This window comes from Podarcis filfolensis (genome assembly GCF_964270895.1).
Source record: "Podarcis filfolensis genome assembly, chromosome: 8".
NCBI classification, from domain to species: domain Eukaryota; kingdom Metazoa; phylum Chordata; class Lepidosauria; order Squamata; family Lacertidae; genus Podarcis; species Podarcis filfolensis.
In genome coordinates, this window is record NC_139611.1 from 58,811,167 (window position 1) to 58,827,020 (window position 15,854).

The 15,854-nt window shown below is 45.4% G+C and overlaps 1 protein-coding gene across 4 annotated transcripts in view; it reads left to right on the forward strand.

Annotated features, from left to right (window-relative positions):
* ADGRB2 (adhesion G protein-coupled receptor B2) overlaps positions 1-15,854 on the forward strand; it is a 162,311-nt gene that overhangs the window by 89,424 nt on the left and 57,033 nt on the right. For all 4 annotated transcript variants that reach the window (XM_083625135.1, XM_083625136.1, XM_083625134.1 and 1 more), the window contains exons 5-9: positions 2,620-2,784; positions 9,578-9,742; positions 11,190-11,291; positions 14,069-14,175; positions 15,037-15,231. In XM_083625135.1, the coding sequence (XP_083481261.1) occupies positions 2,620-2,784; positions 9,578-9,742; positions 11,190-11,291; positions 14,069-14,175; positions 15,037-15,231 (734 nt within the window). The remainder of the gene's footprint in view (positions 1-2,619; positions 2,785-9,577; positions 9,743-11,189; positions 11,292-14,068; positions 14,176-15,036; positions 15,232-15,854) is intronic.

Consider the following 15,854-nt stretch of genomic DNA (forward strand, 5'->3'; position numbering starts at 1 on the left):
TTGGAAGCAGTGGGTAATTTTCAGGAACATAGGAAGCTGCCTTATTCAGTGTCAAACCTGTGGTCCATCTAGCTCAGTATTGTCTGCACTGACTGGCAGCAGCTCTCCAGGGTTTCAGACAGGGACCTTTCCCAACCCTCTTTGGAGATTCCAAGGATTGGACCTAGGACCTTCGTGCAGAACAAATGCTCTGCCACTGAGCTGTGGCTCCTAGACAGTGCTTTATACCACTGGTCCATCTAGCTCAGCATTGCCTACACTTACTGGCAGCAGCTCTCCAAGGTTTCTGATGGAACATCTCCATTCCTAGCCCTATCTGGAGATGGCAGGGATTGAACCTGAGACCTTCTGCATACAAAGCATGTGTTCTAGCATGCTGCACTATGGCCCTTGCCCAAAGCTGCACTTGGCTAGCTGATTAGATGCCAAGGAGTGAGGAGTCCCAGACTGGAGATGTGGTCTGCAGTGGAAAGGGCAAGGCAAAGGAGGCGGGAAGGGAAGCACTTTAGCAAGGGCAGTAACACACCCAGTGGCTCATCCAGCATCAGACCGAGAAGCCAAAGCTGAACAGAGGTGTCACTGACCCCTGCCTCTGCCATATCTCTGTCTTGGCTGATGCTTGGTATTGGCTGGAGCCTTAAGATGGCCAATGAGGTCACCATCTCAACAGAGCCACTTTTGACATTCTGTATTAAGCCTCCAAGTCATGCTGAACCACAGACAGGTGGGGGCGGGGGAAGCAGAGCCAGCAAGGATGGAGAAGAGGGTGGGGCACTGAGGGTTTCTGATTTATCATGGTTTACCAGAAATGAGTAGCCTGCTGCTGACTGCCCAGTTGTTTCCACCTTGTTCCCTCCCTGGATAAACAAACCAGGGTGAAGCCTTCTCTTCCCTTTCTGCCTGAACCAAGGACTGCGGTTTGTTGCTTCCTAACAACTTGTGCTCTGTAAGGGCTCAACAAACTATGGCTTAAAGCTGGTTAGAGATCATGGCTTGTTAAGGAACAAGAAACCACAATCCCTGGTGATTGGTTGTTTAAATTTATATACTGCCTTTCTGCTCAGGTACTTAAGGTGATTTTATTTTAAACTCGCTAAAACAAATACATAGTTTTGAACCCAAAGGTGACCCCGTGGTGGTGACCAACTGAAGCAGGTCCTGGTTTTATTTTCCCTACTTGCCTCCCTTGCTCTCTTCTCCCTTCCCACAAGGCTAATGGTCCTGTGCATAGGAGGGAACAGTAGGACTGGAAAAGACTCTGAAGTTGTCTTTGCCTGCCTCCCTCAAAGGATGGTTAGGATGCAATGGGAAGCCAAGCTCAGTTGTGAATCTCCCACTTGCACCAAGGGAGGAGCAAAGTAGGAATGCACCCTGACTTATTATTACAAGCAAATGTGGTCCTTGTATATGTCGAGCCTTCGAGTCTAGATACACAAGCACCGTATTTTTGTCTATTTTTATCATTCGGCCTTTTGACTCACCATTCGTTTCTTCCCTGCCCTGCATGTGGTGCAGGACTGAGCTTACTGATTGGAGCCGTCTCAGTGGTGTTGCTGAGCTGTTCCTTGTGGGAAGAGACTTCTAGCAAATGGGCTTCCACCGGGTGTAGTGATGATGGTCATCAGCTTGGATGGCTTTTATGTATTGCATATTTATTTCATTTGCAGATTTATAAACAGCTTCATGACTGAAAGCTACCAAAGGGATGTACAAGAAGATAACACTCAAAAGATTACAGGCTCAGTAAAGTTAAAGCAATAAAATTTACAGAAGTTTTTTGAAAAAAGGATTAGACTAGACAAATCCAAAGAAACTCCAAAGAAACACCAGCATCAAAAAGCATCTCTCTGCCTTCCAACCATCCTGCCATCAGATCATGCTGGGGAGAGTTTAGTCATGCTAAACCTTCAGAGCAGGATAACACAAATTCATGGAGGACGGGGCTATCAGCGACTATTAATCACAAGGTCTCTGTTCTGCATCCATTGTTAGAGGCAACAAACCTCTGAATAGTGGTTTCTGGGGACCACAAGTCCAGCTTGCAGGATTTCCAGAGGCATCTAGTTGATACCTGTGGAATGCTGGGCGAGATGGGCCTTTGGCTTGATCCACCAGGGCTCTTCTCATGCTCTTAGCTGATAGGTGGCTCCTTGGGCCCAGACCCTCAAGGCTGTGTCCACCGACCCCACCATCTGCTTATGCTTCCAATACCCAGCTGCTGCTCCCTCTTTACTCTTGTTCCAGAAGTCCTTCCACCATGGTAGACTGGGTGGGTGGGATTTGTTAGCTGATTTATTTTCCCAAATCCTAGTGATCCTGGCCAGAGGTGATCTGCATGGTGGGTAGGCGGGAGAGCTGGCCAGTTATCAGTTGGAGCTGGCCCTGTGAGCTGCTGTGGGATGGAGATTCTTATACTAATACTGAAGGTTAAGCTAGAAGAGAGTTTAATGTATGGGGCAAATGTGGGTTGGAAGATCCTGCCTTAGAGGAGGTGGATGAGAAGCTGACAAGGACTGGTTAGGTGCCAAAAAAGAGACGGAGGGACATCTTCATGGGGCATTTCCTTGTGCAACCTCCTCATGCACTAATTGAGCTTTTCCCTGTGATTTTCTCTAATAGTGGAAGGCCAGTGGCTGGACTGGGGATCCTGGAGCCGCTGCTCGGTGTCGTGTTCCAACGGGACTCAGCAGCGCACCCGCAAATGCAGCGTCTCAGCTCACGGCTGGGCAGAGTGCCGAGGGGCTCATGCCGACGCCAGGGAGTGCTACAACCCCGAATGTCCAGGTAGGGAACCCACGAGTCTCCATACGCAGGTGGCAAGCAGACAGGGGAAGGTTGCAGTTGTTGCTCCAGAGGGACTGCAGAGCCAGTCGCCACATCTAAGTGAGAATCCCCAGCATGCTAGTGATGGACGTGGGTAGCTTGGGTGTGGTCATGGCTTGTGGGCACAGCTTGGGTCTTTTGCAGCCAGTTCCCAGGAGAGTAGGCAGGTCAAGCTACCACAGGTAACTCTTCCAAAGACTTCTAGAAAGTCATTTCCCTAGGAAGCTACAGAGTGAGACAAGTGGAGGCCTCTGGTGCTTGTATGTCACCTAAGAGTGTGTGCACTAAGGCCTTGGCATCCCCTCCAGGTAGGAACAGGTATCTGTGTGTGCAAAGTCAGCACCTGCAATTGGTAAGTCTCTAGAGTGGCTGAGCCTGGTCTCCTCCTTTGTCTGGTAAGCAGAGCCCCTGCCTGCTGCACCATAGGCTATAGCTGCTTTAGCCTCAAACATTTTCATTACAATTCACCACCCTGCGTACAGTTTCTCCTGACAGGGTTAGTGGTTTTATCAGTGCAGCAAATAAGGAACAATTATCTCTAAATAACTCAAGCCCAAGCCTCCAGCTCTGATCATCACAGACCTCCAGGGACCACAGTCTGAAGCACAAATTGTCCGAGTCTCGTTTGGGTTCGGCTGCCCATAGTCAGGGAATAAGGGAATATTTATTCTTTCTTTTTTAAAAAGGAAAACCACCCTGTGATCATTGTGTGCACATCAACTTAGCTCTCAGGTTGGCTTTCCATCAAATGAAAATCTTTAAAACAATCATGAAGCAATTTATAAAACAAAATAACAGCAATATAGTTAAAACAACCAAGTTAAAACAGCAGGGGGCAGGGGAACCACAGCCAATCCAGCAAAACCGAGCTAACATTTACATGCTGTGCCAGTGGCGAAGATAACAAGATTTCCAGGAAGGCGTCAGAGGTGGTGTAGATGAGCTTTGCTGCGGGGAGTATCCCACAACTGGAAAGGCCTCTCTTTAGTTACCAGCTTCCTCATTTCAGAAGTCAGGGACACCTGGTGAAAGGCCTCTGACGATGGCCAAGGACAAACTGGAAGAGAAAAGAGGGTGCTTCTTGGTCTGGGCTCTTCCCTTGAGCAAGAGGTGCAACTCTCTGGCTTTAAAGTCCTGTCTTACTACTGTGATGCAGACCTTGGGATTGCTCCCACCCAGCTCCTCGTCTGACTTCCACAAGCTCAAGCTTGGCAGGGCAGGCCTTTGACGTCAGCCCCGTGCTCTGCCAATCTGTCTGGAGCGACAGCTGCTCTCCATAAAGCCGCTGCTCCTAATACGGCGGGTTCGGAGATGCCAGTCATCCAGCGGCAGTGACAGATGGCCTCCGGCTTCTGCCTCCTCTTCCCCCTCTGGCATCAATTTTCATTTGCCAGTTTTTATTGAGGAGTGACAGCCAGTGATGGAGACCTGAAATCAACAAGTGGCTGCGTCCAGGACTGGTTGTAGGGTCATGAGATCTCTGAAGCCAGCCTATGCCAAGTTGGTGCCCTCCAGATGTTTTGGAGTACAACTGCCATCAGCCGCAGCTAGTGGCCGAGGAGAAATTCTATAAAACTCACATTTAAAGGTGAGTCTATCAAACTCACTCTTTCCAAAACAATATGAGAACCAAAACACCATCGTCCATCAAATTCACACCTTTCCTAATTTTGTGATGCAGTTCCCCAACCAAGCAGTGTTTACAAAAAATACATATATTGGGGGAAGTGTGCCTAAAAAGAAATATATTAGTGAAAATAACATACAAAAATACATTATATTATTATAAATCACTTGCAAAAATTTGTACGTTAGTCAAAACTGCATACCACATGAGCTTATTGGGAGAAATTTGTACAAAAACACTGAAGAATTTTCATGAGGATTTAAAACAAAATTTGCAAACTGCTGCTGAAATGAGGAGAATTGAATTTAAGATAAGAAAAATGAGAAACTGAGTCAACCAATATTGACTGATCCTTCCATCCCTAGCCTTAGCCAACAGGACTGGGGCTTCTTCTTTTTGCAGGTGACTAAAGCAATTTCTGTTCTTATTCATTGGTTTTTAAATTTGCAAACCTGCTTCAGACTCTGGGATGTTCATAGTTTGCAATAGTTCACATAGTAAATATGACAGAAGTGAGACTTGAACTCTGACCTCCCTGATCTAATTCTGACTTGCTATCTATGAAATCAATCGTGTGGTCGATCTACTGCAATTTTCATTGCAGTTCAAGAAATGGGTTGGCTAGTGCACACTGCTGGTTGTTGTGACAATAAAATGGTGGCTGGACGAAACCATTTATACTGCCTTGACCTCCTTGGGGGAAAGGTGAGCTTTGAAATTAATAAGTATGAGAAGCTCTCTGCATAATGGTTCTGCTATGCCTTTGAATTTCAACATTGCCTTTCCTGCTCATACTGGCTCAGCCTTTAAGCAAAAAAGGTTTCACTGGACAAAAAGCCTCTTAACCTTTAAATGCTGCATAAGAGCATCTCGGATGGACAGGTGGACCAAAAAGAGTAAAACAGTATCATGGGTGCTGCTATCTATACATTGCTTCTTTGTGACCTTGAGCCCTGACTGTCTCTATTGGGGACAGTTTCTCATGCTGACCTTTAAAGATGGCCCCAAAGAGGATCTCAGTATGCAGAAAGGCAGGAACCCAGTTGAGGTGGGTGCTTTGGTTGGCTAATGGAGGATTTGCCAGTGGGCTGGCTCTGGGAGCAAAACTTTTGTCCAGCCCAGATAGGCTCAAGCATAGTTTTAAATATAGAAAATCAGGGCCTGATAGCAAGTAAAATAAGGCAAAAGCCTTATTCTGCCTACTGCAGGCATGAGCATGGGGTGGGCTTGCCAAGTTCAAGTGTTCTTCCATTTTAAAAAATGAAACAAAACTCATTGAACATACAGAACATGATGTGCTATCAGGCTGTGTGCTAGGAGTTTGTCTCTCCATTGGAGGGGGCCACACCTGAATATCCTGAAATGCCTAGGAAAAGGGCAATAGCACTGACAGAGGAGTTGGGATTTAAACGCAGAAGTAGAGGAGGCTGGAGCAATCGTTCCCCAACTGTGCCAGATGAGAGCTGTTATTGTGTCCCTGATAAATGCATTTGCGGGGCTCAACAGTGTGCCCCCCGTGCCTTCTATACTACCTTCATAAAGGTCTCAGTAAATACCCTCTCAAAAATTCACAATGAACCAGAGACTGTTTGCTTTTCCTGCTGTTTGCACTGGCTCAGCCTCTCCTCCACTGATCATGTCCACATTGCACTGCATGTCCATCCTTCCATTCTGAGCAGATGAGAGGTGCAAAGAGCTTCTCTCCATGAGCAAACATGGATGTTAGAGCCTCTCCCTCCATTAATGGGGTGGCCACAGAGGGGCACGTTTGCATACTACCCTGTGGTCTTCTCCAGGGTTTATTCTAAGCTCCCCCCACCCCACTGCATAAGCAGGTAGAACACTTCCCACTCACAAACTTTCTGTACCTGAAAGAAATAACATGAAAGAGGAAAGAGAACATAAGAATCTACAGAGAAAGAGACAAGAAGAATAAATAACAGAGAACGGAGGACAAACAGGAAATTTGGAGAAATGAAAAAGATAGTGAGGGAGCAAGAAAACAGAGGTGCCTTGAAAAGAATCCCCTCCTCCAGTTATTTTGAGGAAGATATTATCTCCCTTCCTTAACCTGTATTGATTCCCTTTCCCCACAAAGCATAACTGAAGCTGTGCTCTCACCAGAAATGACTTGAATTTGCCTCCTATTACAAAACAGCTGTAAAATATGATGGAGATTCTGTACTGAGGGTTAATGGAGCACCTTCACAAAATGGCTGCTCAAAGACAGAAAAGTTGTTACCTATAACCCATGTATTATTTACAACACTGTCTGGAATAAGGCCCAGGACACAAACCTATTAATATCAATGTATCTGTCTGTCCTTGAGTCTGTCTGGGGCTTCAGTTTGCCTTGTGCTTCTTGCCCTACCTATTCCATCCTGTAAAGTCTTGCAGTCTGTGGGGCCTGGCAGAGGAAGGGAGAGAGGCCTTCTTGTGTCAGTCTGGGAGTCTCTAAGGTGAAATGAACTTTCCAGAAATTTTTAGTATTAGAGATGAGTCGTCTTCAAGGATTAGTTCTCCATGGCAGGTGAAGAACAAAATACTGTCAAACAGAAACAAAGCTCCAGGAATCTTAGGAACTGTTGTGTGACCCATAGGACAGGGCCTGTCCTTTGTTGCATCTACTGTTACGATCAAGAATAGAAAATGGAGGGGTTGGAGAAAGAAGAACAAGGAGCCTCCACAAAGAGCTGAAAGGACATTCTTTAGCTCTGATTTCTGTATTGAAGGAGGGTGGACTAAATGACCCTTTGAGTTCCTTCCAACCCTACAAGTCTGATTATGTGAGACTGGCAGGACTTGCCAAGCTCCCTGTCGAAATATAGAGAACTAGCTGTGCTACCAGGTTAAAGTTCTGCTGAAAGACCGAGCAGCAAGAAGTCACGTCAAGGCCTGAGGAGAACTGCAGCAGATGGAGACAGTTTTGGGACCACAGTTTGCTGAACAATGATTTGCACCACTTTCCCCTAGAAAATAGTTTCTTGCTGGCTGAGACAAACACATAGTTTGTGTCTGTAGGGATGTTTAGATATAGACAAACGAGGGAAATTGGTTATAATGCTTTCTTTTAACCCATGCATTCAATTCAGCCACGCCAGATGCTGATATTCTGTATATGCTTTCAACATAAAACTTCCTTTTGCCAAGACTGTTGTGGTAGCACTTTGTACAAGAATGAAGAAATATCCAACTAAGGCTGTTGGTGCAAAACCAGCTCCCATGCAGCACTTCCTGGTGGCACCCAACAATTTACCACCTTGTGCATCATACACCACCTACCAACCAGAGGTGGAGCTAGCTGCTCCAGCACCCAGAGCGCTGCACATGCTGTGCACCCGGGGGCAGGGCGAGCATCTGGGGGGGCACATCCCACGGCGAGCATCCCAGGGGGGCAGGGGGCAATGTCACCCCACCTCAGGGATGACACCTGGGGTGTGTTGCACCCATTGCACCTCCTTCCTCTGCCAGTGCTACCAACACAAATTTTGTAGCTTTGTTTAAGGGTGTGGTTTGGTTTTTTTTCCAGAGCAAAACTACTCACATCCTCCAGTCCCAGACAATTTGGCCATCTTGAATCAAAATAAATTTTTAACATTGAATCATACTCAGCATAATGTGAAAGGGGGCCCAATGACACAACTGTGTGATCTTTCGTTCTGTGTTTGTTTTGTGGTGATATATAATGATTTTATATCTATATATATTGTTTAAGTAAAGTTCAATATGGGTCAATAAATGTGTTTGACTAGTCAAGTAATTGGTCCCATAATACACGATTGAGACAAGGTTATGAAGATTTGAAAGGAACCAGCATACATCTTCATTTTCTGTTTCTTTTTATCTTTTCTCATCTACCTTTTTTAGAATCTACCCAACTCCTTGTTAAATCCCATATACTCAACTGTGCAAAAGCTTATTTCACCCTGAACCCTTTTTTGACATTGCACAAAACGTGTCTAGCTGCTCATTAGAAAAAAAACTTTGGTCCTGTCTCCTTTTCTGCTCTTTGGACACGGCAGTCATTTTGTGTAATGCCAACGCTCCATGAGACCTATTGTGTGATGCTTTATCATGATACTTTAAATGCCCCCACTGGCTCAAAAAGGTTGGCAACCCCTGCAATAATGAGAAAAGGCTCCTCCATGCCCAAAGTATATACCCATAAATGAATCTGCCCACTGTGTCTCTGAAGGGTTTCCTGTGCCAGCCTAGCTTTCTTCCAATCTGCCTCTGTCATACGTGAGCAATCTACTGCACCTCTATATTAGGTAATATTGGATCATTCCTGATGCAGAGAGGCAATAGAATTACCCACCTGTGGAAGAGGCCTCCCACTGTTTCTCTGAGTGAGTCACTGGAAGAAGGCAAGGCCAGAGCAATCAGTCTCCAGTGGAGGCAGGAGATTCTGGGCCATTCAGTCAAGAGGCAATGATCTCTCAGAGGATGCATGCCTAGAGCAAGGACTCACACAGAAACTAAGGTGTGGCTCCACTCCTCCAAGGATGGGCAATTCTTGCACAGCCTTTTTGGTGGTAGATGATGAAGTGTGCTTCCAGTTTTAATTCAAGGAAAGTGTGCCTCTGCTATCAACAGAAATTTGGGGAATTGGAGGCTTTTGTGCTGGCTTTGAATGTGGGAAACCTGGATCCAGATCTGGCCAGCTGTCTGCTTGTTGGTTTGAGGTGGGTTTCAGTTCTTGAAGTGGCGTTGTCTCTTACTGCATTTGGTAGCAAGGCACATTAAACCCTGCAGCTCAAGCTGGTTGAAATCTGCAGGATTCAGAACCTTGAAAGAAACTTGCCTCCTGAGGAATGAAAATGAATCCCATTTGTTAAAGGGCACCCTTGCGGTCATGGCCCGGTTGGGAAGGGGAGAGGGGCATTTTAGCTTAAATGAGATCTGAATTATTGATAAATGCGTTTAATCATCTGTGGAATATTTGATTAAAGTAATTATCAGCCGGCACAGTTGCATCCCAATGATAAAGAAGGACTTCTTCTATCTCCTTGCCATTCTGTCAAGTCCTCCAGCTAATATGACTCTAAATTGGGAGGGTGTGTGAGCAAGAGAGAGATGGTTTAGAAAGGTCTACTAATTCTTCCTTTCTGCTCCCCTGAACTGAAGCTGATAGCAAGTGGGGCCCATGGAACCACTGGAGTTTGTGCTCCAAGACGTGCGATACGGGCTGGCAGAGACGCTTCCGCATGTGCCAGGGGACGGGCGTGCAAGGCTACCCATGCGAGGGCAGTGGGGAGGAAGTCAAGACATGCAACGAGAAGAAATGCCCAGGTAACTGGCCTTGCTGCCTGGCCGAGTCCTTCCCAAGCAGCGCTCCACCAGACATCCCAGTTTATTCTGGAAAGTGACAAGAGGTCCTCGCCTTTCCTCTAACAAAAGGATTCATTCATTCATTCATTCATTCATTCATACTAAAATGACTCAGCCTCATTGTGTCATGTGAGCAGCCTATCCTTCTATTGGTCCTTCACTTTTTCTGCCCACCCACCACACCTAACACGGTGTGCTACCCATCTGCAATTTGTATCTTTGCAAATCACCTCTCCATTTGGTTTGTGTTGCCCATCTCTCAGTTCCCTTCCCCCAGCCCCTCCCCACAGCTCTATATTATCAGGTTACCAGCTGTCCGCTGATTTACAAATCAGTCCCCTGACAAAATCCATCCATTCTGACTGAAGTTGAAAAGTGTCCCCAGATTCATTGAACAAAATCTGGTAACCTTACTATATTAGGGTTTCTGGGGAGATGAATTAACCTAGTGAGCCACCTAGGACTGTGTGGGCCCAGGCTGCTAAGGAAGAGAAGGTAATAAAGAGACAAGACATTCATGTTTTGTGATTGACAGACATCATGAAGGCGCTAGATTTGCAGGATCTGATATGAATTCTAGGATCATAGTTTTTTTCTTCTATCTGGTCAACAGAGCAAGTCCCAGAAGGCTCAGGGTTCAAGTATGCTCTCCATTCCTGGTTCTGACAGTCTGGTTGTTGTTTCCTTAAGTACAGCAAACTCTCTTATCCAAAAAGTCTATCAAAATGCACGCATGCATTCCTCAAAAAAAAAATAATTGTGGCTTTTCTCACTTGATACATACATATACCTGCTATGCTGAACAAACCATCCACTCATACATCAGCCTGTTCACATTTCATCAACTATGGATTCAGCTGAGTTCTCATTGAAAGGCAAACCTACCTAATACAGCTTTCTGAAACAATATGCAAACCGAAACACAACCACCGTTTGGAATTCACAGGTCTTCGAATTTTGCAATGTAGCTCACCACCCAAGTTATATATGCAAAAATGCATATACTGGGGTGAAACGTGCATAGAACTGCATATATAAGTGAAGAAACATTCTGTTAGGCATAATTGCATGGAAAAATGTGTATATGAGAAATGAATGCTAAAATGCTGATTAAAAAGGAGGTTATCTAACTCCTGGTTGTTTAACAATAACAACTGCAAGTAATTGGCAATCGTTTTAATGGTTTCTATTGTACACACATTTACTTACCAAGCAAAACTAAATTCTATTAATTTAACCAAAACATCTTTCGAATTCACAAGTCATGTTACAGCTTTTTAGCATCCCTCATTTTTGCAATTTGAAAGTTGGAAAATTCAACTTTCCCAGGGGGCATCTGGTTGCTAGATTAGATAGGCCTTTGGTCTGATCCAACAACATCAAGGCTCTTCTTTTGTTCCTCCCACAGCCTACCATGAAATGTGCAAAGACGAGTATGTGATGTTGATGACTTGGAAGAAAGCTGCTGCTGGTGAGATTGTCTACAACAAATGCCCATCCAATGCTACAGGTAGGCAGCTGCATGGGTGGGGATCCACATTTTTTAAGTAGAATGAAGCCTTGTGGATGACAGACAGCAAGATGAAAGGAGGTGACCTGCAGGTCTACCTGCCAACATGAGTTTCCTGCTAAGGACTCAAGGCACTGCCACTTCATAAGGGATGTCTGCACTAGCTGAGCAGATTTCAGCTACATGGTTCTGCTCTGGTTTGTACTGCAAGATGACTGGCTTCTTCAGTCCCAAAAGTAGAACTGTCCCAAGGTAGTTGCTAACCCCCTGTGATATTCTTTACTGAATCCTTCACCAACCTAGTGCTCTCCAGATGTTTTGGACCACAACTCCCATAAGCCCCAGCTACTGGATGGGGCTGATGGGAGTTGTAGTACAATAGCATTCAGAGGGCACTAAGTTGGCAAGGCTATCTTCGTACAAGTGTCTATGAATAACTCTTGGCAACTCCCCAGTTCTTGGGCATTGCCCTGCATTTCATTCTTCACCCATGTTGATCTTAATATTAAAGAAATCAGATTGCACACACGTTTACCTCCTCATTAAAACCAAAACCTCTTTCCAGCTTCCTTTGCAAAATTTTCACAGAGCCTTGTATTTTGCAAGCCTCCAATGAATATGTCTTTTTGAATATTCCCTCTGCTCCCCTTGCAGATTTGTGGGCACTTGCAAATTTAACAGCGTTGAAAAAGGCACAGATCTGGCTGCATGCAATTTCTACATTATTGGGGTTTCTTAATGGAAAAAAACACTACTACTTGAAAGAATAGCTCAGTTGCTAAGGGAGAAAGAAGCCCACACTGAAATATAATGCAGTGTGCAAGGCTTGTCCTCAGCACTGCACATGGGGAAGCCAGGAGCATCATATTCTATAAAAAGATGGTACTAGAGGCCCTGACCTCTCTGGGTCTGGAGTTCATGTCTGTGCCATGGTCTGCTGAGAATGTCTATTAAAGGTACAATATTTTAAATGTTTTTATTAAAGCCCCATAATAAGCACATTTACAAACATAGTTGGAAAGAGAGGGGTTTCTTGGGTGGGGAGAGGGATTTAAAGATAACAGTCTTCAAGATGAATGGTGAGGAGCAGGACAGGGGCAAGGGATGTAAGGATTTGCAAAATGTTCACCCAAATAAACTAGCTCTCTGAAGGAAACTTAAGCTTCATCTGGGGAGCAGCAGAGCAGAGTGACAGCTGCATCCAAGGTTGCTCATGTTAGGGTTAAAGGCAGCGAGGTGTTTTTCTCCTTTTTTAGGTGTGTCAGCTGCAGGCTGGCATAGCTGAGAAGCTCAAGAACCAGACCTTTGTATTTTACAACAGGTCTTTACAACTATTCAAATAGATCAGGACTGTAGAGCCTGGGAACATCAAAAGGTCCCTTCCTGGCACCTGAGAAACAATGTGGGCACCAGGGGGAGTTCCATGAGTGGGGTGCTGGTGGGAGCTCTGTCTTTAATATCAAAATTAGATGAAGCTCTTCAGGTGGTAAATCTGCATTTTGGGGTGATAGTGGGCTGGATGAGGACCATAAACTGAAGTCTAATCCTGGCAAGATGGAGGTGCTATGGATTGGTGGTTTGGGGGTCCAAGGACTGGGTGATCAGCCCCATCTGGATGTGGTTGCACTCCTTCTGAAAGGCCAAGTCTGAATGCCTTTCTTGAGTCTACCTTGTTGCTAAAGGCTCAGTTGGCTGCAGTGTTGTGTGGCTTTTCCAACGCCATCTAGTTGGCCAGCTGTGGCTGCTCCTAAACTCTGATAGCTTGGCCATAAAAACCCATCCCCTAATAATCTCCAGACTTGATTATTGTAATATGCTCTATGTGGAGCTGCTCTTAAAGATGCCCCAGAGATTGCATGAGATCACATACCAGTCTTGACAGATCTGCACTGCTACAGAAACGTAACTGCACCAGCTGCCAAGCTCAGTTCCAAGTACTGGTCTATAAAATCCTAAACGGTTTGGGAACACACACCCTAGTTCATGGCTTGAGAGCTGTTGGGGCAACCTCTGTGGCTAAAGTCAGAATCATAGGGCTTTCTCAGTCGAGAGTCCTCCTCCAATAGTGGAACATACTTCCAGAGGAGGTTTAGGCTAGGGTTGCCATATGTCAAACAGTGAAAATCCAGACAGAAAAGTTGTTGAGCTTTTTGGGCAAAATTGCTTTAAAAAAATTGTGTTGAAGCTATTTTACGGGGAAATGGCAAAAATGACACTGCCAATATGGGTTACCATACATCTGGATTTTCCCAGACATTTCCTCAATTTCCGCCCGGACACTGCTGCCGACTGCAGTATTCCAGATATATCTGTATGGCAACCCTAATTTAGGTTGTCACTGAACTGGTGAGCTTTCAGTATTAGGCAAAAACATTTATTTTTTTATGTGTCATTATTTTGCCAGAGCTGCTGAAGTTCAGCTTGTTTTAAGATAGTCATTCTGACAAAGGTAGGAAGAGGTAGATTGCTTTTTAGTTTGATTGTGGTGTACCTGGATGTGATGGGATTTACATAATGTGCTTATGATGACTTGCCTTGTGATGGATTTATGGTGAAGGATGGGATCCCAAAAAGTACATGCATCAAACATGCCTTGCTGGTCAGTTTGTGAGCCTAAAAGGACCACCAGATGCCCTTCTCCTCCAAAGTTCAGCCCATTTCCTGTTGCAAACACCCCCTTGTTTTGGGGTTCTTTCTGGGGACTGGCCTGGAGGTGACTGGGCATTTGGGGCACCTTCAGCCACAAGTGCTACCTGTTGGTTTACCTTCTTTCCTAGGGTCTGCCAGCCGCCGGTGCTTGCTCAACTCCCAAGGCGTGGCTTTCTGGGGCACGCCCAGCTTCGCACGCTGCATCTCCCACGAGTACCGATACTTACATCTCTCAGTAGGTGCAGACTCTGGCTGGCAAACAGACCTTCTCTCTTCCCTTTTTATCCCTTTTGGCTACGGTCTCAGCCCTTTCCCAATCTTGTCTTTTTTATATATAAAAAAGGGGGAGGGGGTTGATATAGGGGTGGGACAGGTGCTGCTAAGCATGGAAAGGGAGGGTTGCACAAACTGCACAGAAAATGCAGTAGCAAAATCAGTTTAGATGAATGCACTGATACCGATCAAATCAATTATGACTGATGCTGGCATTTTCAGCAATGAGCTTGTTGGTGGGCAAGCATGTGTGTATGGATTTGCATTCTCCCCTGGCAAAGATAGTGCAAAATGTGTTGGGGAAGTATTTAATTAAGTAATTATCACAGGAACATGCAATCCTTTGTGTGCCTGCTCAGAAACAAGCCCTTAGTCCGAGGATCTGCCTTATGTAGTCTGTTGACACGTTTATCTTTGTATTATTATCTGTACCAGCTTTCACCAGCTTTGTGCCCTCAAGATGTTTTGAGGTACAGATCCCATCAGCCCCAGTCAGCCAGCTGGCCATGCTTGCTGGGACTGATGGAAGTTATAAAGTCCAAAACACCTGGAGGGCACCGGGTGGGTGGAAGTTGATCTGCATTGGCGGACCTGTTACATGAAATCCTTTTTCACTGGCGTTCCTGGGGATTGAAACAGGAGCCTTGGGCATGCAAACCAGGTGTGCTGCTCTTCCACTGAATTACAATGGGCCTTGGCTAGAGAATCCTCCACTCAGGGTCTCTCACTGTAAGCCTAATGGCACACAGATCCTACTCCATCCCTGGCCTTATCTTTCTCCATCTCTTTCTGTCTCTTCCCACACTCCTCCATCTGATCAAAGCTCCGAGAGCATTTGGCCAAGGGGCAGCGCATGCTGGCGGGTGAGGGAATGTCTCAGGTGGTCCGTGGCCTGCTGGAGCTTGTAGCCCGGAAGACGTACTACAGCGGAGACCTGCTCTTCTCAGTGGAGATCCTGCGCAATGTCACAGACACTTACAAGAGAGCCACCTACATCCCTTCCTCAGATGATGTTCAGGTACCATTCTGGATGGGAAAGATGCAGTTTCAAGGCACACGTGTTGCAGGGCCATTGTAACAAAAGAGGCTTGTTTGCCTCACTATATGACAGGGATGGACAAATCAGCCAATTTCCTGTTAGTGTCAGTTTTCCATGTGTTCAGTCATGAGTCCATTCTGTCTCCTTTTCTATGATTAAAACACACAAAAATGCACATTTAAATATTTTCTCCTAAAAATGCATTTTAGTCTGCATTCCCCACCCCCCAAAAAGGCAAATTTTGAGCCAAAAATTTCATCACAAATTTTTTACAGGCCAAAAGAGTAACTGTGTTATAATTTGCATATTAGTCTAGGAAATGCAAATTAAGTCAAGTCACTGAAAATTCAGTGATCCACTAAAATGTAGACCAGGCAAAATAGTCCAGTATCCCTAATAGGCAGTAGTAGCAACAAGAAGCCATGAATCCAGAGGTCTTTCAAACAAAACCAAATTCTTCCACAAGAAAGGCAATATTCTGTGACTTGCATAATTTTTTGCAGATCGAACAGGCTGGCAGAGATCTGCTTATTTTGCATTAAGTGACTTGTGGCAGTTGTGTTCCTCCTCTTGCCACTAGAAACTCTGCTTAGCTATTCCCT